At 32.8% G+C, this 24,506-nt stretch overlaps 3 protein-coding genes across 3 annotated transcripts; 2 read left to right on the top strand and 1 right to left on the bottom strand.

Annotated features, from left to right (window-relative positions):
• Positions 1–2,341: 2,341 nt before the first annotated feature.
• On the top strand, positions 2,342–4,401 carry LOC135835385 (uncharacterized). The gene is made up of 3 exons (XM_065349619.1): positions 2,342–2,590; positions 2,673–2,778; positions 3,905–4,401. The coding sequence occupies exons 1-3, from the start codon at positions 2,555–2,557 to the stop codon at positions 4,207–4,209; spliced, it is 447 nt and encodes a 148-aa protein (XP_065205691.1). The 5' UTR covers positions 2,342–2,554; the 3' UTR covers positions 4,210–4,401.
• On the bottom strand, positions 4,321–12,283 carry IleRS (Isoleucyl-tRNA synthetase). The gene is made up of 22 exons (XM_065349617.1): positions 11,838–12,283; positions 11,594–11,750; positions 11,218–11,368; positions 10,956–11,144; positions 10,737–10,865; positions 10,519–10,667; positions 9,801–10,016; positions 9,527–9,717; positions 9,252–9,452; positions 8,975–9,172; positions 8,758–8,896; positions 8,497–8,673; positions 7,933–8,139; positions 7,680–7,861; positions 7,500–7,602; positions 7,196–7,414; positions 6,937–7,095; positions 6,577–6,843; positions 6,433–6,503; positions 5,640–5,763; positions 5,333–5,511; positions 4,321–4,616 (listed from the first exon to the last, which is right to left on the bottom strand). Exons 1-22 carry the CDS (start codon positions 11,951–11,953, stop codon positions 4,433–4,435), a joined length of 3,708 nt encoding a protein of 1,235 aa, XP_065205689.1. The 5' UTR covers positions 11,954–12,283; the 3' UTR covers positions 4,321–4,432.
• A 1,765-nt stretch (positions 12,284–14,048) lies between these two features.
• On the top strand, positions 14,049–16,328 carry LOC135835383 (uncharacterized). Its single transcript, XM_065349618.1, has 3 exons — positions 14,049–14,214; positions 15,262–15,462; positions 15,912–16,328. The coding sequence occupies exons 1-3, from the start codon at positions 14,161–14,163 to the stop codon at positions 16,224–16,226; spliced, it is 570 nt and encodes a 189-aa protein (XP_065205690.1). The 5' UTR covers positions 14,049–14,160; the 3' UTR covers positions 16,227–16,328.
• The last annotated feature ends 8,178 nt before the right edge of the window (positions 16,329–24,506 follow it).

Below are 24,506 nucleotides of genomic sequence, written 5' to 3'. Positions count from 1 at the left end.
CCTCAGGGGACGGGTGGGGGGGCTTCCATTATTTTCACATTGTCTCGAGGTACTCAACTTCAGCAGCGCATTCCTCCAAAACTATGATACTTTGATCAAAACTGATTTCACAGTTCGAAAGAGTATTGAATTTTGATCTTTTCAAGCATTTTGAAATTTTCAAAATTTGAAAGTTGAACTTTTAAATTGAAAGTTCTTTAAAAATGGCACTGTAAGTGGGAGCTACCATTTAAAATTCTGAAAAAATTTCCATAGATGTACCTTTTGATGCTTTTTCCAAATATTCAAGTTTCGAGATGGGATCTCTTGATGGAGGGGGAGCACCCCCACTCCCAATTTTAAGCAAAACTTTCAAAAAAAAATCTGGGGGCATGTGATATATCGAATTGTATGTTTTTGGTAACGCTGAACACGAATGTGACATTAGATTATTGATTGGACCCCATCCACGGCCCTCAGCATCTTTCCAAATGGCGTAAAAGTTCAAAATAGAGTTTTTTCGTGCGACACATCAAATAGTATGTTTTTGGTGACGCTGAACACGAATATGACGTCAGATTTTCGATTGGGCCCCATCCACGGCCTCTAACAATTTTTTTGAACTTTTACCAATTGGGGGAGGTTCTGGGAGCCATGGGTGAGGTCAATTTGAAAAACTAAGGCTATATTCGTGTTCAGCGATATCGAAAACATACCATTTCATGTGTCACACGATTGAAACTATTTTTTTTTTAGGTTACCCCCATTTGGGGAGGTGCTGGGGGCCGTGGATGGGTCCAATCGAAATTTGACGTCATATTCGTGTTCAGCGTCATCAAAAACATATAATTCAATATATCACATGCCCCATATTTTTTTTTGAAAGTTTTGCTCAAAATTGGGGTGGGGGTGCTGCCCCTCCAGTGAGAGATCCCATCTCGAAACTTGGATATTTCAAAAAAGCATCAAAAGGTACATTTATGGAAATTTTTTCAGAATTTTAAATGGTAGCTCCCACTTACAGCGCCACTTTGAAATTTGAACTTTCAATTTAAAAGTTCAACTTTCAAATTTTGGAAATTTCAAAATGCTTAAAAAGTTCAAAATTCAATACCCTTTCGATCTGTGAAATCAGTTTTGATCAAAGTATCATAGTTTTGGAGGAATGCGCTGCTGAAGTTGAGTACCTCGAGACAATGTGAAAATAATGGAAGCCCCGCACCCGCCACCTGAGAGGGCTGGGACCAAACTGATTGCGGGTTTCTTACTTACTGGATGGGTAGATATTGTAAAAAAAATTGAGCGAAATCGAAAGACATGACTTAAAAACGTTGGTCGAATTGACATGGAATGCCCCCCCCCTCCCCCATATAAAAAAAGAAATGCCACCAAACTCCATTTTCAATTCGAAAAACATGTTGGAAAATTTTTTGAAAAATTCAAAGATGGGAATATCCATTGCTTCTTCTCCCTCTCTCGATCAAATAAACTATACCAAGCCATACAACAGTAAATAGGTAAGAGCAAAAGATTTAAAAACCATTGCCCCTCCCTAATCCTTTAATTAAAGTGGGCACACATAAAAGTAAGTAGGTAGGTAGGACGTAGGTATTTGAAGTATTCACTCCAGCCCTTCTTCATTTTTAAAACATTTAAAAATTTGTTTGAAATATTTGTACATTTATTAAGAAGATTCTGTCATTCTCTCATCTCATCAATAAAAAAGAAAAATTCCACCAACCCCTTCTTCAATAAATTCATTCGTTCGTTCATTCATTCAATTCATTCAGAATAAAAAATCAAAGGTTTTTGTAAATCTCTAACCTCCTCGTAGCTCCGAGAAATTTTAACCTTCCCAGATCTGAAATAAGGGATTTCGAATAGGTTTGTGAGAAAATTAAGAATTTTGGATTCAAACTCTATAACTAAACCTATCTATGGTACAATCCTATAATAATCATTTTCAACAGAAGGAGGCCTCGAGTTTTTTTGGCTAAAAAAATATGGCGAACTCAAAGTGATCTAAATTTTTACTCGTGGAGGGTCAAGTTTTTTTTTGTTTTTTTCTCTTTTTTTTTCAGGAAGGACTACACATTTTTAGGACAGCCTCTTTTCTGAAAGTTGAAACGTATGTCTAAAATTTTTGAAAAATGTTGCTGATGATATTGCTTAATCACAATACTTCATTCCAAAATTTTAATTCCAGCCACAAATCCAGATCATTGACTCGAAAATCTTCTCAAAATATACCAATTGATAAGAACATCGAATATTCTGCACGTATCGTATCTTGGCACTTTTGTTTTATATCTGATAAGACAGAAAAAAAAAACTGTAATCGTGTCAATGTGCCAAGCATTTTGTCCACTCGAGCATAGTTTACTACAATGGCACGAAATGTTTACATTTTACAGACTTATTTAAAACTATACGCGAAGAATATTCGACCAATTTATTTAGACAGGTAGACTTTCGATGTCTAGTGATCGATTTCTTATGTATTCTTAAGTAAATAACCTGCTAGTAAATTGTGTTTTCTTAAGAGGTAGGCTAGTAATTAATAATAATAATAATAATGAAGTTTACGTCCATTCTGGTTGTTTATATTTGGGTAAGTTTCAGTGTTTTTTATTTTATTTTTTATACTGGTAGATTATGTAACAGCAAAATAATTTTTTTTATTTAAATCTTAGTATTTCTTGACCGGCATAGTTATTTCGGTGCCGGATTCCGGAGAAATTACGGGTCAATTATGCGGTTGTCCACATGAACATACGTTTAGATTAGAACCATCTTATAGTAAGTAGAAGTACATAAAATTCAATATTGATAAGTACATAAAAGTATAAACGAGGCGTCATTAAACGATGGTGTACAAATTTGGGTAATTTTCTCCTTAGTACTCTCTCCCCCCCTCAGTAGTTAGATCAATGGCAAAGAATTTTTAGCTCCGCAGGTTCTATTTTTACTTTTTTTTCTTCCTTCAGAATATAGCTAAAAGATGAAATTGAGTTCTTTTTGCAACATTTCTCAAAGATGTGATTTTCAAGATGAAAAATACGAGAATTCACGAAAATGATGAAAATTATCGCAATAAAATCTTGGTCAAAATATTTTGGTTCAATGAATTCTGAATAATTGAAACACGAGTTGGAAAAATTATCTCCAACAATATTCTTCGAAAATCACCAACTTAATGATTTTCAAAACCCACGCTATCGTAATTCGACGTAATCACCTCTAATTAATTGCAATTGCAACATTTGCAAGTCGAAAAAAACATTATAAATTCGTCGAAAATCAACATTCATCAGTACCTATCATTTCTAATTTTCGTCATAATTTACTCAATCTATTTTCAACTTTCTTTTCAATGACAATATCAGGTCTTGATTTCGAGAAAAAAACCATCATCATCGTTTTCTACGAAAGGGATTAATCAATTGGCACGAAACTGATGTTTGTCAGAAGTCTCCCCCTCCTCCTGAATTAAAAAAATTGCCTTCATCTTAAAGATGAAGCCTGCAGGAACTTACACTATACATTCAATTCTTTCAAAATTTGGCCATTTAGAAGCTAAAAGGGATCAAAATTTTTCGAGAATAAAATGTTTGAAAATTGTCAACTTCAACTTCAGAGTTATTGGAGAAGTTGTACTCGAATGAAATTTGAACAAATAAAAAAAGAAAAAAAATGTGACTATTTTAAAATATTTTCCTTGTCATTTTGTGAACTCTGTCCCTATTATTCTCAAGCCCCCAAAAAGAAATTAATTTTTCTTTTTAATTTGGATCTCTAAAAAAGCATAGAAATATTTACACTCACAATTCATGACGAATTTTTGACATTTCCCCCAATTTTCCATTGATAAAAATCATCATATTCACAGCTGTATTTATTCTAATATCGAAATTTTTTGTATCAGAACACTCCAACAAACCACGACACAGCAATCTATTGCCATCGGGCCGATCATCCTATCGTAACGATGAAATGTCACCGGAGGAACGTGAAGAACGAATGAATCGAGGCTTCGCTCGAATGATGCAATTCATGACGTTTTTGGGGCACGTTGATAACTATCTGACAGACAAAGCCAGCGGATTGATAAAAATAATGGGCAAAGCAGTAGAAACAGAAGACGAAGAAGAACCGCAAGAGGATCCATATTATGGCAGAATATCTCGACGACAAACGCCGCCCAAAATAACCGCAACTATCACTACGTAGACCCAACAGTCAATCGGTTCAAAACTACATCCTATAAAATGATCTCTCAACTAAATTATTTTAAATTAAATGAAAAAAATTCCACACGTACGGTTAACGTGTTTAGAAAACTTGAAAAAAAAAAGAAAGTTTATTTTATAAACGTTTTTTTTTGTAACAGTATTATTAATAAATTATTTTGTATTTATCGTACGATTTGCTGCTGGTGCGACTATAGAACTCGTCATAATATTTTCACATTCACACTGTTGCCGGCATTTACGACGGAAATTTTTTGCGGAGATTTTAGGCTGAAAATTCTTCTAATCAAATCTGAGATCTTATCTTCGTTTATTTCCAACGAGTTGTCGACCGGGTTCTCCAGAAAGATGCAACCTTTTTTATCGCCGAAGCTAACGTTTTTGAAACTGCGTCATTGATGTGGATGGAAGGGGACAGGACGGGCGCCACGTGAAAAAAATACCATAAATACATTAAAATCACGTACAATTTATAAAAATATTATAGTTAGACTAGGAATCATTAGCATTATTTTTTTTGGTTAGGGGTGTTAGATAATTTTTAATTTAACGTTAGTTCGTGTGAAGAAATTTAAAATAAAAATGGTTGCATCCTTCAATCAACATTATCGACATTGAACTCAAAAATTAATTTTTTGTAGACCAAAAGTCATCAACCAACATCAAAAATCACGCAAAATTGTTACAATGAATGTTTATCGATGGAAAAAACAATCAGAATTGATAATAGCTTCATTTTATTCCCCACAATAGGAATATTTTGATCAAAGAATAATGAAATAAATTGGATTTCACATTCCCAACGAACCAATAAGTACAGAACTTTTCTTCGCCCTTTATCATTGTATTTATAAGTATAATATTGCAATTCAAAACTTTGAAATTGAAACGTCTAGACTAGAATCCTTTTGAATTCGAAATTACGTATGCAACCGTTTCAACACCTTCGACTCCACGATCGATATTTTTTCATTGATTGCGAGGAGCATCAAGAGGATTAGGTACGAATTTACGATCGTAGTACGAGTAAATTTACATAACCCACACCCACGTCACTTTGTTAATTCTAAGCAATGAATTTAAATTAATGATTCAACACCTACCTCGAAACTATACCGTTGTTATGATTCGTAACGTTTTGCTTGACGAATTTCCTTCCATAATAAGGCTCGACGAAAATAGTCTTAGTGCTCAATTTATCGATATCCAAATCTTCTAATAAACTTCCTTGATCATTTTTAATAATTACTTTACGATTGTATAATCCGAATAGATTTTCAATCTGAGAATTACCAAAATAAAACAAACATTAGAGGAAAAAAATCAAGAAAATGATCACTGATCTATATAGTGATCTGCGAAACTAAGCTACCTAAATTAATAAAATGAGATACAGAGCAGGAAACTCACTTCTTTTCGTAAAGCTTCAATGGTTAAGAAATTTTCACCGATCGGATTTTCGAGGAACACTGATCCGCTAGAGCCACGTTTACCGTATCCAGGTTCAATACCATTGAGGACCACATTTACATACCTGAAATTAAAAAATAAATTGAGTATTTAATTTTGCATGATTTTTTCTTCTTATGTCGACAAATTCATGCAAAAAACATTTAAAAAGAAAAAAAATCAAGACTTTGGTTTTTTTTTTAAATGAATGGAGAAAATTAATGACACCATTTCACGTCTTTTAAAATTGTTTTGAATGAAATTATAATTCAGTCCTTGCTTCCTTTCCATTTCAGATACTTTCTATTTTTTTAACAAGTGATAATACGAAAAGGGTGAAAAATGAGGCTTGACCTAGACCTATGTAATTTTAAAAGTACAGAAATTTTAGACATTTTTTCCCAGTTCAGAAATTAAATTGCAGAATCTCAAGCAACAAGATCCCCCCCCCCCCCAAAAAAAAAAGTTACGAAAATAAGAGTACGAGTGACCTAGAAATCAAGAATAAAATTTTAACAATTGAAAAATATTAAATAAATTGAATACCATTAAGAAACATACGAACCCACAATTTTTTCAAAAAAATTTAAATGGCTGAGCAAAAAAATAAATTTTTAGAAATGCCCATTTCACGAATTTGTTTTTTTTTTTTAATAAACATTGTTTTTTTTACACTGGTCAAAACCTCATTTTTGAATTTAATTAACTCAAAATTTGATCCCATTCCACTGAACTATTTTTTCAGTACATTTACCTGCAATTGGGCACAACGGTTGCAGCATCTTCTCGTCGCGAAAGCGTAATTGTAAATTTAGCATTTTTCAGCTGTAAAACAACATAAAATTAACAAAATTGAGCTTCGCAAAGATAATAAGAATACAAAACCATTGTTTTTCACCTCTTGTTCTTCACTAGCGATAACTTTGCTCTGCGGTTTAGATTTACTGAAAGGTGATTTAATGGAGTTTTCGATAAATTCGCAATACTCGGTGGCGACCCTGTCTAAATCGCTTTTTTCGGGTAAAATACTGTAATGAACGTAGATCTGATCCGTAGGAACGAGATGAGCTTTTTTACGAAGTTTTTGAATACGATTGATGATCTCCCTAGCCATTCCTTCGTCTTGCATCTCTTGATCTAGGGTTACGTTTAATAATACTAAAAGCTGCAGAGCAAAAAAAAAATACCCTAGGTTAGTTTTCAAGTACATAAAAATGGATAGGGGAGGGGAAAGTGAGATAAAAATTTAGACACTGACGTCGTTATCAGAATGCGCTTCGTATTGATCCGAGAGCTGTGTAGCGGTAGGTCCCGAGCAATTGAAAATAATACGTAGATCTTCGCGGTTCAATTTATGACCTCGTAATTCGATGCTACCGGTGTTTACAAAATCTTGTACTTGTTTATCACTTAGATTCTAGAAAAATAACGCATTGTAAATAATTAAATAAAAAAATGAGACGATCGCGTACGTCACGGTGTTAAACTCGAGTAAGTTAAGTTTTTTATGTACGTACTTTGATATCAGTCATGACATCTTTAAAGGCTGATTTTAGCCTAATACCCAAAGTTTTATGATCTGGTTCAGCTCGTAAAGAAATTCCGTACTTTTCTTTATCGGTCGAAAAAGTGACAGTTCGGACGTTCAATTCTTCCATAATATACTGTTTGACGACTTTGATCTCTTCTAGAGAATTCGGATCGTTATGGATGACGACGACTTCTTTCAGAGGGTACTGAAACACAAAATTCTCACAATTAGAGCCGAACTCGCGATTGATTTGGAGATAAGAAAGCTACATGATTTTACGATCATCGTACCTTGACCGGAATGGTTTTTCGGTCGCGGATTATTCTACCCAGTTCGATAACCGTCTGCATTTTCGAAACTGATCTTTCAATTTCTTCCTCGAGCATGTTCAATCTGCAAATTGAAATTGATTTGGTCAAAATAAGCTAGTTCAACTTAGTTGTAATGCCATTAACGAGATCGGAACGTACTTTGGTTCTGGTACCATTAAAAAGTGTACACTTTTTTCTTCTTCGTACGATAAATGTTTCAAATTTTGATAGATTAATTCGCATAAGAAAGGCGTAAACGGAGCCATGATCTTGACCATAGTGAACAGCACGTTACTCAAGGTGGATAAAGCGTTGACACAATCCTTCGATCCGTTTTCACCCTGAAACGAAGTTCGATGTTAGAATTTTTTCCTGGATAGCTCTATTTAGAATTGTGAAAATGTGAACTTACTTTGAAACGTTTCCTATTCATTCGAACGTACCAGTTGGTTAAATTATCGATAAATTTGATCAGTCTTGGTACGACTGTGTATAATCTATAGGCGGCCATTTCTTTACGAACGAAAATCAACAGGGATTGAGTAAAGGACAGAATCCATTTGTCCATTATATTAGGAGATAGTTCGTCGCCTTTGAATTTAATTTGGATATTACGTTCCTGAAAATTAATCTGAGATGAGTATCGAGTAATATTATCAAATTTTTTCAATATTTATAACGTAAAACAATAATTGAACTTTCATCGAACAACTTCATACTGAGACCCAAGTCATTTCGTGTCTACTAGATCAGATATGATGATTTTTTTTGTCTTAAATCTTTCGTTTTCACGAGTATTCAAGAAAAGAAGAATTCAACTACCTTAAACGAGGAAACCATCATCGATTGATTAACAAATAACGAATTGGAACCGTAAGACAAGAGGTAAAATCTTGGTCGAAATGAAATCGAGGGACTCAATTTGCGAATTGTTCGACAATAGTTTCAAATATTGAGCTAATTTCCAAACACTCACCGCATTCAATACCATCACATTCTGAACCAAAAATCTGTACGCGTTGTACCAAGGTAAAAATACATCTTTCAAGACATCTCGAACGCCTTCTTCTTTGAAACGTAGGTTTTCAGCTCTCACAACCGGCGAGTTGATCAAATAAAGACGTAGAGCATCGGCACCGTATTTACCAACGATCTATGATTTAAAAAAAAGAACATTTTCTCAATAAATTCAATCATTATATTTAATCACACCAAGAACCATATATCGAACACCGACCTCCATCGGATCCGGATAATTTTTCTTCCTTTTAGACATCTTTTGTCCATCGCTGGCTAAAATGAGCCCATTCGCGATCAAATTCTTAAACGGTGGTTTATTGAATAACGCTGTAGAGATGACCAACAACGTGTAAAACCTACAAATGGCGAAACATAAATCAACACTTCGTGTAAACAGTTCAATAATTATGTACAAACAACATCAGCACACATACCATCCTCTCGTTTGATCAATTCCTTCGGCGATAAAATCAGCGGGGAAAAGCGAGGGGAATTCTTTTCTATGTTCAAATGGATAGTGAAGCTGAGCGTATGGCATCGAGCCAGATTCAAACCAACAGTCGAATACCTCCGGTACTCTTCTCAACTTTGGTTTTTTCGGATCAACTGACGGTATTTCTAAATCATCAACGCTGTGCAAAATAGAAACATTCGAATGAGTGAATTTACCGAAGAAAAAAATCTCCAACGGACTCGTATAAAATTATTTACTTTTCTCTATGTAAATCTTTAACGGTAACTCCGGTTAGTTTGGATAATTCAGCGATGCTGCTAACACAAACGACTTCTTCGCCGTCTTCAGACATCCATAATGGCATCGGAGTACCCCAATAACGGTTACGACTAATGGCCCAATCTCTGGCTTCTTTTAGCCAGTTACCGAAACGTTTATCTTTGACGAAATCCGGTACCCTGAGACCAAACATGTGATTTTAGTCGACTCTTAACAAATTACGAGAAGCATTGCAAGTATTTTAATCAAATACCAATATGTTTCTTGGTTGCATTTCATCAAATCGCCGCTCAAGTGCTCAACACGAATGAACCAGCTAGGCACAGCCTTATAAATGAGAGGCGTGTCGGAACGCCAACAAAATGGATAATTGTGCTTAATTGTAGACGCTGAGAACAAACGTCCGTTCTCTTTCAATTTCTTGATAATGTTTTTATCAGCATCCTATTGGAAAAAATAAACGTGAATCAAAATCGGAGTTCGAAAGGTGGATCGAGTTGACGTCGATGATGCGCGGAAGAACTTACTTTAACATATTGACCAGCAAATTCGGAAACTGGTTCGACAAAACAGCCACTAGCATTTACAGGACAAACCATGCATTTCTGATCTCGAGTAATGACTCCGTTGGCAAGACATACCCTGTAATCGTCTTCACCAAAGTAAGGAGCTTGATGAACGATTCCAGTACCGGATTCTTCGCTAACGTAATTATCCGTCAATACTTTAAATGCAGTTTCCACCTAGAATCGAATAAAATAGATAGATAATTACTTTCAATATAATGAAAAATGATAATAGGATCATTAAAAGATTGGTAATTTCAAATAGAAAGGAAATTCCAAAGATATAAACAAAACAACAATCATCTCCAGTGAATAGGAATTTCAAGTGGGTACAGGAGAAAGAGGACTTCTACTGATAAGACAATTCAGACTTTGATACGAAGATTGGATTCCCAGAAGGATTCTTTCATTAATTTTCAACTGATAATTTTTTTTTCTCCAGAAAACAGGAAGTTGAAGAATGAATCAGTTACACAGCAGATGACTGATTATCAAGAAATTCTTGATTCATTATTATCAGGAAAATGGAAACAAGCTACGTAAAGAAATTCAAATCAACACTCACACTTTACGTCTACATTTTCTAGTTCAATCTATCCTCCAGGAATCATTTTAGGAAAATGAAGTGAATGAAAAGTACAACGAACAAAACCTAATTCAACATGAGAATGATACTAACGTGAGCAAAATATGGAAAGATGGGCTCGTATTGTTCGCCTTTCAATTCGAATCCTAAAAATTCTTCCATAATCTGGTATTCTTCTTCAGATTTGAACACGTAATCGAGACGAGCTTTCATTAAAATGAAAAATTTGTTTTTCTTCAAGTCTGAAATACAGAATGAAAATTAAAACAGAAAATTCTTTAGAAAAGATGTAATTCTGAAGTTGAACCCACCTTTAATTTTAACGTAGACTAAATTTTCGTTTACACATAAGGCCAAATTACTCGGTAAAGTCCAAGGCGTAGTCGTCCAAGCTAATAAAGAAACACTCGGATTTTTGACTAATGGAAAACCAACGATCACTGAACAAAAAAATAATCAAGATACATTAAACATGATATACTCTTAATAATGATTCAGATCATTCAAATATCGTTGATGATATAATTTACCAGCAGGATCGACAACTTCTTTATAATTCTGACCGGATTCGAAATTCGACAGAGGAGTATTACAAGCGGTAGAATATGGCATGACTTTAACACCTCGATACACTAAACCTTTATTCCACAGCTCACTAAATACCCACCAGATACTCTCCATGTACCAGGGATACAACGTTTTATAATCATTTTTGAAATCTGTCAAACCAAACACATTGTAGAAAAAAACAAATCAAAAACACAGTCTAGATTTATGTAGGTCATCGATTACCGATCCATCTTCCTAATCGAGTGATAATTGTTTCCCAATCTTTAGCATAACGAGTAACGATTTTACGACATTCTGCGTTATACGCTGCGATACCCATTTTAGCAACGTCATCGGGTCCTCTGATGTTGAGCTTTTTATCAATCTCAAACTCCTGTAACACAACAAGCGACATTTTTAGTAACGATATCGGCGATGATATTGCTCAACGGGAGATAACACAATATTTACACAGGGTTATCGACCTAGATTAGATACTGCGTATACAACGAGTACATATTGTATACTTGGATTATAATCCAACTCGCAATATACAGTACAAGAGTATAAAAATTCAAATAAAACTACGCTCATATCGTGTACGAGTATATCAACCTACCACCGGTAATCCATGACAATCCCAGCCGAATCTACGTTCAACGTAGTATCCATTTTGATGCGCATAACGAGTAACGATATCTTTAATTGTGCCAGCTAAAATATGTCCATAATGCGGTAACCCGGTTGCAAAAGGAGGTCCGTCGTAGAACGAATACCTGAAAGGCGAATAAATTTGCTATCAGTAGCTGCAGATTATCATTGCACAAAGTTACGGTACAATCGAATCAACATGCAGTACATACCTCGGTTTACCTTTGGACCTTTTCATGCATTCTTCAAAGGCTTTAATCTCATTCCAAAATTGTAAAGTGGTTTCTTCGGATTTGGGAAAATCAATGGTTTCCGGCACCAGCTCCATGTTAGGCAGGTATTCGATATTCCAACGTGGACCGTGAGTAATTAGAAGCGGAATCAATACGAGTTATCGGTACGATGATTTTGATACATTGGTAAAAAGAACAAACGATCTGAATACAATTATATTAGTTATTACATCATTAAATTCATATCTTCCGACTACACGTTTCCATAAACCGCACTAAAAAAACACAGATTCGCGAACACAAACGTGTTTTGTTTTATCAATCACATCATCAATGTCAATAAAAGTGCCGACCAGGTATGAAAGTGTGATGATGACGTGTTGACGAGTAACGTCGACTAACCGAAACCGAAACTGCGCAGAAATCAAGAGCTACGATGGACGATGGCTGCGATGCTGAATGAGTTGCATAAACGTGCAAAAATATGGCAGAAAAGTGAACATGTTTTTTGCTGGGATATTTTTTTTTATTGGAGTAAAATTGTTTGGATATATTTTTCAATCTTATTTGTTCATTTTGAAATATCAAATATCTAATTTCAAATTAAGATTTAAGCAATTTAGCCTATCAGTGGTACGCATTGGTGGGGAAATTAAATTTCTGTGATAAGCTCTTCTAAGTTCTATGTATTTATAGGAAGAACTCAATTAACCAAATTGATTTTATAATTATTTAATAAGAGGTTCAATTTAAGAGATAAGATTAGCACCAAAATGACAATAGGTAACTGTAACAAGCCATGATCAATGAAAGACTTGTATCAATTTATTCAAGTTTTTGGTGAAAGCGTAATAACAAGAACAAAAATAACTCGAAAAAATTTTGAATTTATCATTGCTCAAACTGGAACTATACAAACTACAAAGGAATTAGGCAACTTGATCTTTGAATTCTTATGAAAAAAATTGTGATTTCAGGCAAATGTGAGAATTGAAGTTGAATCTTCAAAATTATTCTATTGAAAATACAATTCTCTCTTACCTATTAATATTTTTGAAGGGTCAAGGCACACTCTTTTTTTTCAATCTTTCCTGCCAAGTGCACCAACGCACATGAAACGAATAGATATCTATTATCTACAGTATGGGACTAAGATTTTTGGGAAAAGCATGGTTTAAAACCACCATAACCAAAATTTCAGCTATCTGAATTGATTAATCGATTTTTGTCGAATTTTTTAAAATTCAAAATTGATTATTTTTGGCAATTTATGCTTTCTTTAAAAACATACATGTAGATACTCGTACCTTACCTACCTATGCTTATTTATTCAGTAAAAATCGTGGAAATTTGTTCTGAAATTAGTATCAACTCCCTCGAATCAAAATTTCACGATTTGCAGTGATCCTGGAGCTTCCTCTGCGATTTTCGATGCATTCAGAAGTTTAAAATTCCTCCAGCAGGGGGAAAAAATGATTTGGGCAGCTAAAAAAAATCGAATTTTGTCTTATTCCCACGAAGAAAATTTTTAAAAAAGATTTTTTATTCAGAAAGTGTGAGGGAGTTTGAAATTTTTTTCAAAAAATATCACCAAACAATACCTATAGCTACATTAGCTACAATACTTTGTCTGAAAATTTAAAATTGATAGGAGCAAGAAAAAATGTAAAACTGATTCATTTACTTAATAATTATCTATAAATTTTTCAGAAAGAAAACTCACTTGTAATTTCTGTTAACAAACAATTACGAACTGTGTTTAATCTAGAAAATTCGCAATTATTAATCTTTCATGTGAACAAAATCTGCAAATTCTATAGTGATGTATGATTATTCATCTCTCTTCGTCCTCGTTCCATTGCCCTTGATCCTTTTCACCGTTAATCTTCATACTCTCGATTTCGTGATGTTGTTTAAACAGGCAATTTAGTACAATTTTTAGTACCTATTCAAATGATGTAGGTAGATAAACTTTATTCAGATAAGTACATATAATTTCTCGCTCTTTCTCTTTCTTTCTTTTTTTTTTTTTTTTTTTGATTGCAATAAAACAGAAGGCTATTGATTACTGTATATCGATAAACAATCAGAAAAATAAAGCTCCCTTCTTCTAATTGCTCAATTTTGACCAACTGTTAAAAACAAGTGATAACGCTTTGGCATTTTAATTAGTTTATCGTTTACCCAGGTATCAGATATTTGCATATATAAAACAGCACTTCGGATTCTGACTTCGTTTAGACTTCTTGTGTAAAGTTTGAGACTTACATTATACTTCGTGGTTTTCCTTTCGTCGATCAAAATGAAATCAACTTGTATTATCGTCGCCTTCGTAGCTTTTGTCGCCATTGTAAAGGTATGTTTTTGTGTTGTGTTTTTTTTGCTTATTTTTATTAAAATTATTATTTTTTAAATTAATATGTTAATTTATTTTTTCGTTAGTGCTCATTTGATTCAAGTGTCATTTTTTTGTTGAAAAGTTGTCATTTTATTCGAATTGATTAATCAAGTTTTACCCATTTATTATAAAAGAAATCTGCATCTTGAAAAAAGCTTGGAAATTTTTTTCTAATTTTAAGAAACAACTTCAGAGTTTCATTTTTAAATATTATAGTATTATTATTTTTACAAACATTTCATTTACAGATTTTCGACTTTTCGTTAAAATATCAAGTTTTGCAACTATTTATGATTTTATAATACTTATTTCTGTTCAAATTTATAGATAATTAAGTTCGATTTGATCATATTTTTAATTTTAATTTTTTATTTACCTGTAGGTACACAACGTTTTTTTTTTTTTTTTTTTTTTTTTTTAATTAAAAAAAATTCTGAAATCCAGGATTTGAAAACACTTTTCCATTACCGAAAAAAAAAAAGGAAAAATAGTCTGTAAAAAACAGGCAGCAAACCCTTCTAAAATTAAAAGGATTCTGAAAAAATGTAATATAATATCATATTCATCATTTGAAAGTTGAAAATTGTTCCAAACGATTAATAATTAATCAATAAAAGATGGAAGTTCTCAATGCAATGTCATCCAAACTTCATTCCGATATCCATTTCATTTAAATTTTAAAAAAAATAGTTTTTCTTATTTGATGACTGCGATTGCGAGAAAAAAATACAAGCTTCCTTCGAAAAAAGTTGACGTTGCAGGAAAGTGTTAAGATCTGAATAATTACGTATACCTCTTAAAACACAAATTCGGATACTCTATAAGTAATAAATGACCATTGAGAAATTTCTCACAATTTGATGTCCGTTCACCTACCTACGCTTGAATGAACCTCATTAAAATTCTTCGTCGGTATTCGTAATGCAAACTAATTCAAGAATTGTGAAAAAGAAAAGTATACTCAACAATAAAATCGAATGACTCATTTTTTTTTTGGTTTTTCAGGCTGACACTGCTCCTCAATCATCTCTCGATAAAGCTATCGCCGAAGTTCTGAACAATATCGAAGCTGGATCGAAAAAATTCCAAGAAGTGACAGGAATAAAAACCGAATTTGACAAAGCTAAAGTGCAAGAATTTTTGAAAAGTGGTTTAGGAGATAATAAGAAAAAAATTGAGGAATTATTGAAAAGTTTAGAAGACCAAGTAAGCAAAATACCTATCTTATGCATGGTAGATTAACGCTTATTATCTTTAATTATTTAGAAAAAAGTAGGTAAAGGGGAATAGCTCAAGTACTTTCGGTTTCTGCAATCATTTTTTTTTTTTTTTTTGATAATACCTAATTAGGGATAAGGCGAGTGTTGTATTATACATTTGATAGACATCGATAAACCAGTAATAAATTAGGTAAAGTAGATAATTAATAGCAGCATTGATTGCATGTACGAATGGGTAGGTATATTGATAGTAAACGTTCACATAATTCAAGCAGAACGTACTTAGGTACCTATAAACTTGCTTGATACACAGCTAGCAGGGAGATTGAGACTAACAAGAACTTTAGCATACAGTTTTAGCATTAAAAATAATAATTATTTTTAAATAACACTTCAGTTACAATCAACTAACCTTTTATACTGTTTCCTACACAGTCTAAACCATACAGCGAAGATCTTAAAAAGAACGTAGAAAATCTGCAGAAACAATTCGCTGAAGCTGTAAAGAACCTGAACACCCCCGAAACCCAAGGAAATGTGAAAAAACTCCAACAAACTTTTGAAGAGGCCTCTAAAAAACTCGTCGTCCAAGTCCAAGAAGTTGCCAAATCCGCCGGCGTAACCCCACCTCCTGAGCTTAGTAAGAAGTTGCAGGACTTAGCCGAAGAACTTGGTAAAGGTGCCAAAGCAGTCCAAGAAAAGTTACAACAAGCCATCGCCGATGCTCAGAAAAAACCTGCTACCTCATAATAGAAATATGATCCAGATTACAAAATTTTTATAAACTAATGTTGTGTATGATTTTTTGAACATGCAAGTCTTACGTAAATATATTTAATTTTTTTTTCTAAAGGCGATTTATTTCTTTGCATTAATACTATGTAGGTACTTTAATGGATATTTTTTTGAGGTATTTTGTTCAAATCATCAAAATTTTTTTTTGTATGAAATGAAACTTTTTTTTATTTTAAATTATTTTAGAGGCTTTTTTGAAACTTATGGTACAAAAGTATAATTTCGGGTAAGTTCGATTCTCTTTATTCTGCGATGAAAGATTTAAACAGGTTCAAATTTCAAAAAATATTCAAAAAGGAGCAACAATGTTACCATTGATCTGTAAAAACATGAGAACTCGAATGCTTTGAAAATCGATTTTTTGGTCGAATTAATGTGGAATGACGCGGCTGTTGTCGCCTCCGTTCATATATGTAACGCTCAAAAGCACCATTGTGTGAAGTGAAAGATAAGCTTGCGTAGGTAGGTAGGTAGGTAGGTAGGTAGGTAGGTAGGTAAGTTCAGAAAACAATATAAGCTACATACGATTATGATTAAAATGGGAGCCGGTCTTCAATATTGAAAACCTCCAATCCAATGAAAATTGATGCCCCTTTCCTTCTCCATCTTTTGAGAAGTATTACTTTATTTTGATATGAAACAAATTCAAGTCTTCAGCAACAGAACATTTTGTTTCTTATTGAGCGTGCTTAGAGCCTCCTTCCTTCATTTCTCAAGAATTAAATACACAGTGGAAATAAATCTTTCAACCGTTGAATAAAATCTAAAACATCATCTCATAAAATTATCTAGCTATATCTACCTATTTGATTCAGGTAGGTACTTATTCCCACAACTGAAGAAAATCCAATTAATCAGTTTTTATATCGCCGTTTAATTTACCATCTTTCTTAGGAAATTGAGCAACTGATGTTTTTTTCATGGTTATTTTTGATTAAATTAGTCAGGCAAGTACCTGTAACTCATTAGTCGAAAAAAACCACACGAACATGTATTTTGATCATACGATTTTACTCTGATAATTTTTACACTTCGTCGTCCAAGATAATAATGAAGATTGGTTAACATAATCCTGACTAATCAACTACCTATATATCTTCCTCTTAATTAAAAATCAATGTAGCATGTAAAGAAAATGCACTTGATATGTACTTGAACTGCATAAATAAATAAATGCTGCAATTTTTGAATTTCAAGATCATTTTTGCATTCTGTACATATCAAACGCATTCAATAATGTTCGATAAGTACTTGGTAACGAATTTAGATTGATTAAATGGCGAGACCAAAAAGTAACTGATATGATTTGACCCCTGCAGATAAATATCACACAATTAGTTCAACAAAACCTTTATTTCAACATTCTCGATGACGAGCATAATGAAGCCATTGCTATAGGAAATCTACATATACTTGCTTCCACATTTATACCTATCTGAGTGATCGTGTGATTAATCACAAATTATAATTTTGAAAAAAGAAGTCCAGATTTTTGTTGCTGTTGGTCTCGACTTCTCAAGACTTCAAGAGTAAATCTGAGTCATAGCTTCTCCAATTCTCCCTCTAGTTACAAAAATTACCACTTTAAAGAAAATTGATATGTTTTCAAAATCGGTAAAAAAAACCATGAAAGAGTAAAATCTAACTAATCTAACTCTAAGTCAGATTTTCTGAAACCTTTCTATCCCTCCTCTTTTTAACTATCAGAAAAATCATAAATCGAAAATATTTAATTCAAATGGAAGAATGCAAATTTTAAAAATTCTGTGCTATAAGATCGACATTGGCAGTAATTTTACAACACCTTTCGACCTTTGCGCTACATTTCTATCAAAATGAACATGAAAATATTTCTAAATTTAATTACATAACAAGTGAGATGATCATGCATAACTCACAAGAAAACACAATAATAAAAATTTAATAAATAATCAAACTAATCACCTAATTGTACGAATAATCACACCTGATAATTTACGAATGAACACATATTTTGATCTTGACCCAAATTTACCTAATTAATTTTTCGAAATCTGCTTCAATGACCACCAATCATAATTTCAGAAACTTGGGGATAATTTTCAATTTTTGGCAAACTTTTGAAAATCAAGGCCAAAAATTCAGAAAAATTAAAATTTTACCTAATTGACTTGAAACGCTGAAATTTGGTATGTATCCTAGTTTTGACACTCGAATCGTTGGGAAACTGTTTCGAACTGTTTTTAGGAGTTTCACAGCCACTGGCAGATTTTTGATAAAATGAAATTTCCACAAAATTTTACCTATTGAAGTTACAAAGCTAAAATTTACTTCGTACCTTGACTTCAACATAATAGTCAATATATTTGCCTACTTCACTTGGGTTTAACATATATCTCTCCAGTAATTGGACAGATTTTGGGGCGTTTTTTTTCAACTGGAATTTCCAGAACGTTGTTATAGGCTCCAAAATGGTTTAAAACCACCTCACATTGGCTCAGCATGTTGAAATTAGGGTATAGCGTGAATTTCAGCTTTCTAACTTCGCTGATTAAAGATTTTTATAAAAATTCCAACTTCCAAAAATCTGCTGCAGGCTCCAGAATTGCTCAAAACAGTTTCAACCAGTTTCCAATCGATTCAGCGGATTGAAAATTAGGCATGAACCAAATTTCAATTTTCCAGATGAATTTGGAAAAATGTTGTTTTTTTCCATTTTTAGTCCAAATTTCCTTTTTAAAAATTCATCAAAGATCGAAAAATGCACTTTTTCTGCTGAAATTTTAGGTGTTCTGCCAGTTTTGGATTTTCTAAATGATTGGAAGCCACATTTTAGTCCATTCTAGAGCCTTCACTCGTCCAGCACAGTTCTCGGACATTTTCCAGATTTTTCGTCCATCTCCAGTAATTTAAAACTGCTGTAAAATAATTCTCATGGAACTGTAAATGCCAAAATTGACGTGTGCCAATTTTATAAAAATTTTAGGAAAACAATTATAATTCGTTATTGGAGATTCCAGAAGCAGCTGAAATGTGGTTCCTCAGTAATTCAGGAAGTTGAAAATGAATTATGAACATTTTGCTTAGGTATCTTGAAAAAAAAAGTCCTTGCCACAAAACCTTGTTCTAAATTTATAAAATCTATAAAAAAAAAAACTTAAAAAAACACCCCAATTACCCAAGTAGACTTTTTGATTTTAACAATGGCCAAATTCCAAGTTGAAATTTTTATAAAATTGCTAGCTACAAAATATTTTAGTAAATTATCACTAAAATCAATTGAAAATAAACCCAAATCTCAAAATAGTCTTAAAGATGAATTAATCGACAAAAACGCAAATTTCACATAACTTGGCATTCAGGCGTTCGGAAATAGGCAACCATAACTCTCTTTAGAGCAAACAGTCTGCATCACTGCGCATTTATAAGGAATTATATAGCTCTTGAAGTTCATTATGGCGACAGACAAGATACATAATATTTTCTACTTTACTGTTTAATAATTTAACTATAGTCAATTTTTCCTAATTTCAGAAGCAGAAATTTCAGTCGTTAGGTATAGGTAATAAAATAAATTCTCGTTATTCTTCGTGATGGTTGCCTATGATTTTTTTTGTCAATTTTGCGAAATATTCATCTACCTATTCGAATTTCTCAACACAATTACCCATTTTTTATGAAAAGTACGCACAAATTAATTGTTTGCATTAAAATGGACACTTATTTTTACAGAATTTGTCGACAATGTGAAATGATCAAGGGCACAGGCTATGAAATTGCACGTAGACCACTTAATTGTCAACAAATTACTCAACATATGCGCACTCAGCAAATCACTAACTGCGCATATTTTTTGTATCAGCTGTACCCTAATAAGTATTTTATTTACTTTATTAATAAATTCTTATACGTTGTCAACGGCAATTGACTTAAAATCTTGAAGAAATTTATTAAGAATTGAAACATGGCCCCAAAATAAAATTGGAAATCGAATTTGAATTAAGTGGGAATCCTCGTTAATTGATGTAGGTATGTATAATTCCAAAATTGTCTGAAAGTATGCCCAATTATTCCTGAATTAAGTATCTTTTAATTCATTTAAAGTGGGAAAATCTTCCACCATGGGGATAGGAGCTTTTCTCCCATCCCCATGATGAAAGATACAAAATTTACAATTTTTTTCAAGAAAAAAATTATGCAAAAATTACTTCTGAACAGAATTTGATTCAAAATTCAACTCCTAAGATACTTTTCAAGAAGATATTGCATCAGCAACAACGAGAATGACGAGTCAACTTTATCGTCACTTATCTTAATTCTGAAGATACATAGAAACAAAAACATAACAAAAAAAGTACAAAAATCATAGCTAATAATCTTTCCAATAGCACAAATTATCATATTCAAAGTCCAAATAGTTGTCACTTATTTCGTTATACAGACGAAACACTCGATCGTTTCCTACATAAAATTAACCACTTTGTAACACACTTCCTCAAACAGTGAAATCTTCATTCTACATTTTAAGATAGATAAGCATAAGCACCGAATTTTTCCAAACAAGAGCAGTCCTTGAGGCTTGATGTGACCACAAAACCACTGTCAATAGCTGAAAATTGAACCACAGATGATAGAAACAGATCTAAAGACACCACAGGAACCTTTAAATTTACCTATAGGTTACCTACAGACACATATACCTATTTATTTTGCTCGGCATGTACAACATAATTAGTACACGATACATAGGTATTAGGTACTACGTTACAGTACATTTTTTTATTTTTTATTCTACGTACACAATACACATACATAGTGTACCTTCGTTCATCGATAACGACAAACTGTTTACATATCTCGTAAACGTAGTCGTACTCGTCTATCCTATACCTCTCTCTACTACATGTTTACTATAGGCTACGTACATATAAAAGAAACTCCAATACGAGTAACTTGAACGTTGCACACGGCACTACAATAACGATTATGTGGTTCTTTTCAATTAATTGTCAATAACACGAGATGATTACTAATTCTATGTAATTAATATGGCTTGTATACCATACGAATGCATCAAATGATTGTAATTATTAAACATGTTAAACGATCTGGGCGGGCGTCCATTACAAATTTATCAAGTTCAAAATTATATGTAGTTATCGAGTAAAATTCGAAAATTACGGGTATACCTTCTAGCTCGTTATTTTTTCGCCGAAGTCTATCTAGTATCAACCTAATGAGTAGAACAAAATTTCCAGTAATCGATTAACACGAGTCAGGTATAGATAGACAAAATTTTGCAAGAGAAATCTACCTACCTACTTACAAATCTAGCTTGGCTTTTGCTTTTGGTTTTGGTATACTATAAGTACCTACGAGTAAGTAACTGGTTTCCTCGAATGTATAAATCAATGCGTAATTGCATAACTCTTCACTACGCATAGGTAGGTAATGAACCTCTATGTATAATTCTGGCTATTGAGTTGTATTAGGTATGTTTTGCACACGACACGTGGTATTATAAAACAAAAACAATACAAATAACCGTAACCGGTACCGTTTTTAAGAAAAAAAAGACCATGTGTTTCAACTTACACACGCTGAGATGGGTTAATGAACCGAGACTTGAACTTTCATTCGAAAAAAAAAGGATCATCGAGTATAGAATAGATACACAAGAAGTCAAAGGTTAAAGAAGATTGTTTCAAATTCAGATATTACTCATTATTCATAAAAGGGTAAGGCCAGAGAAGTACAATTGGAAAATAAATAAAAATGACAAACGAATCCCAGTTTTTCAGAAAATTTGAAGTATAGGTACCTAAATAAAATTGTTCAAAATCGTGAGCAAAATTCAATTCGAAAAGGAAGTGGAGATTTTCTTCTTTTTTTTTTGATTGGTTCAAAAAATACATTTTTTTTCTTTTTTAAAAAAATGATTTCTTATCCAAAATTATTATTATTATTTTTTATCATCTATTATTAACATGGAGAGAAAAGCTTTTCTGTCCCATTCGTATTTTCGCGAAAAATTTTCCATGTGGAGATGAAAAATAGAACAATGTACTACCAGTTTCCAAGCAAATTTTTTGGGCCAAAGCCAGACAGAGAAAAATAGTAAAGCTATCTACGTAAAAATACACCACCAGATCGAATTTCAGAATTATCGGGTTTTAGCAAATTTTTGAAAATTATTTAAAAGCTCAATTTTCATTAAAAAAATCAAAATTTGAGGTAGGCAGCTAAAATTTGGTTTCTACCCTATTTTCGACCTTTCGAAACGATTGATGGCAATTTTGAGCTGTTCTGGAACCTCCAACAAATTTTTGGTGTTTCCAGCTTTGGAAAAAATGTAAGCTTGAATGGAATTCAGAATCAAAATAGACAAGAATTTAAAATTCAACTTGACGCGGATCAGCGTCTTGAAAATTTTGGACAGACTCTCGGAGCAAAATACATTTCCATGTCAAAAACAAGAATTTATTGTCTTTGTGACCCTCTTAATCGATTAAGGCATAAACCAAAAATTTTCTCCAGTACCTACTTACTTCATTAAAAAAATTTTTAAAAAATTGAAAATTGCCTCGTTCACAACCGGCCAACGTAAAAAGTTGGAATTTAGTTTATCACCCATTTTTACCTCTAAAATCGAGTAATGATGATTTAGAGCTATTCTGAAGTTCCCAGCTTTGGAAAAACTGTCATGAAGAAGGACCTAAAATGAAATTAAGCACCTACACCTACAAACATGGTCTGAGTGTCCTTATAATCTCTCAGATCAAGTTGTTTCCACCTGTTTAAATTCATAATAGTATTTCAATCGTTTTTTCTCCACACAAACTGAAATAAAAAAATTTGCTGGAGATTCCAGAACAGCTTGAAACCATTAACTTGTAAGAAGAATCAATTTATTCTGAAGGTTAGAAATGGAGTAGAAGTCAAATGGTCTCTCATCCTATTAAGTTAGTTTAGTTGGTGGAAAATTCCCTTGCCCAAATTGGGTCGGAAGTCCAAAATTTTACTTTATGAGCTAAAATGGACCAACCTTTTTCATATCTTTTACAACCAGCCATTCTTGAATTAAAGCCCCGTGTAGGTACGTGTTGAAAATTGAATATTTTCAGATTTTGAAGAAAATGGTCTAGATTTTTTAAAATTTCATGATTTACGAGTACGTTAAAAGAACTGTGTGTTGAATTTTTTTTCAAGAAGATATACCTTACCTATGCTCATTTCCAGAATTGTTTCATCATGCAAATCATAAATCATTATCCAGTAGGAATCATTAAAAATTGCGCAATAAGGACCATTTAAAAGTAAATACGTACACAGGCTTACCAAAAGTCTAGAAGGAACGAAATTAGTTAATGAACTCGTAGAAAATTGAATGATTTTCTAGTTCAAATTACTCACGTACAGATAATTTCCAAGTACTCAAGTAGGTGTTAAATTTTTCTACGAAGAATAGGTATCTACCCAAAAACCTTGAAAAGTACGACGGACAAGTCAAATTTTCAGAAGCTCCTCGTCTTTTTTTACTTTCGAGATACCTAAACTAAGATGATTATTGAAGAAGGAAGTATACATACGAAGTTAAAATAAGCCTATTCTCTCTTCCTCTCTTCAATCACGATCTGAATCACGTACACACATACTTGAGGAAAAACAAACAAATCAGATGTTTTGAGTAGATATCCCTAAGGTAGGTATAAAGAAATCGACGAGGTTGTCAACAGAACCGTGTGAAAAAGTAATCAAAGCCGTGTGCTACCTCATACTCATTCTTTGGATGCAATTTTATCGCATTTTCAAATCGTATATAAATTGAGACAATTACACGATTACTTTCAACTGTTGACTGAAATTCCTTCTCTAATATTTGGTGATTTGTTGTAGAGATTTTCTCGTGATTTGTACCGCGTGTCTATAATTCAATTGATAATTTGAAATCTTTTTCAAAATGCCTGGTCCGTGCTGCGTAAAAGGTTGGTGATTTTTTATTTTCGAATAAGCAAGCAAAATTTTCTAAAGTATTTTCAATATTTTAATATTAGGTTTACTGATTTTTATATGTATAGGTACATACAAATAATATCGTTAGTAGTTACTCGATTACCCATTGTAATTATTTTTCTAATTTTTTTAGCCAACTCCAATGATGATTGCAAGTGCTGTTGCTGCTGCAAATGCTGCTCACAAGGTGAGTAACTCAACTACCCACTCATAAATTTTAATTCGCTTTTTAGAAGTTTTTTT

The sequence above is a fragment of the Planococcus citri genome, chromosome 2 (assembly GCF_950023065.1).
Source record: "Planococcus citri chromosome 2, ihPlaCitr1.1, whole genome shotgun sequence".
Lineage (NCBI taxonomy): Eukaryota > Metazoa > Arthropoda > Insecta > Hemiptera > Pseudococcidae > Planococcus > Planococcus citri.
The sequence above is the reverse complement of the archived record's forward strand: the minus strand, read 5'-3'. Positions and strand labels throughout refer to the sequence as shown.

Coding starts and splice junctions, on each gene's coding strand:
- IleRS (XM_065349617.1), bottom strand. CDS start 11,953: ATGGAGCTGGTGCCGGAAACCATTGATTTTCCCAAATCCGAAGAAACC. Junction 8,674..8,757: donor ATTATCCGGATCCGATGGAG/GTCGGTGTTCGA, acceptor TTTAAATCATAG/ATCGTTGGTAAATACGGTGC. Junction 7,603..7,679: donor TTAATGGTACCAGAACCAAA/GTACGTTCCGAT, acceptor TTCAATTTGCAG/ATTGAACATGCTCGAGGAAG.
- LOC135835385 (XM_065349619.1), top strand. CDS start 2,555: ATGAAGTTTACGTCCATTCTGGTTGTTTATATTTGG. Junction 2,591..2,672: donor TTCTGGTTGTTTATATTTGG/GTAAGTTTCAGT, acceptor TTTAAATCTTAG/TATTTCTTGACCGGCATAGT. Junction 2,779..3,904: donor TAGATTAGAACCATCTTATA/GTAAGTAGAAGT, acceptor TTTTTGTATCAG/AACACTCCAACAAACCACGA.
- LOC135835383 (XM_065349618.1), top strand. CDS start 14,161: ATGAAATCAACTTGTATTATCGTCGCCTTCGTAGCTTTTGTCGCCATT. Junction 14,215..15,261: donor CTTTTGTCGCCATTGTAAAG/GTATGTTTTTGT, acceptor TTGGTTTTTCAG/GCTGACACTGCTCCTCAATC. Junction 15,463..15,911: donor TGAAAAGTTTAGAAGACCAA/GTAAGCAAAATA, acceptor TTTCCTACACAG/TCTAAACCATACAGCGAAGA.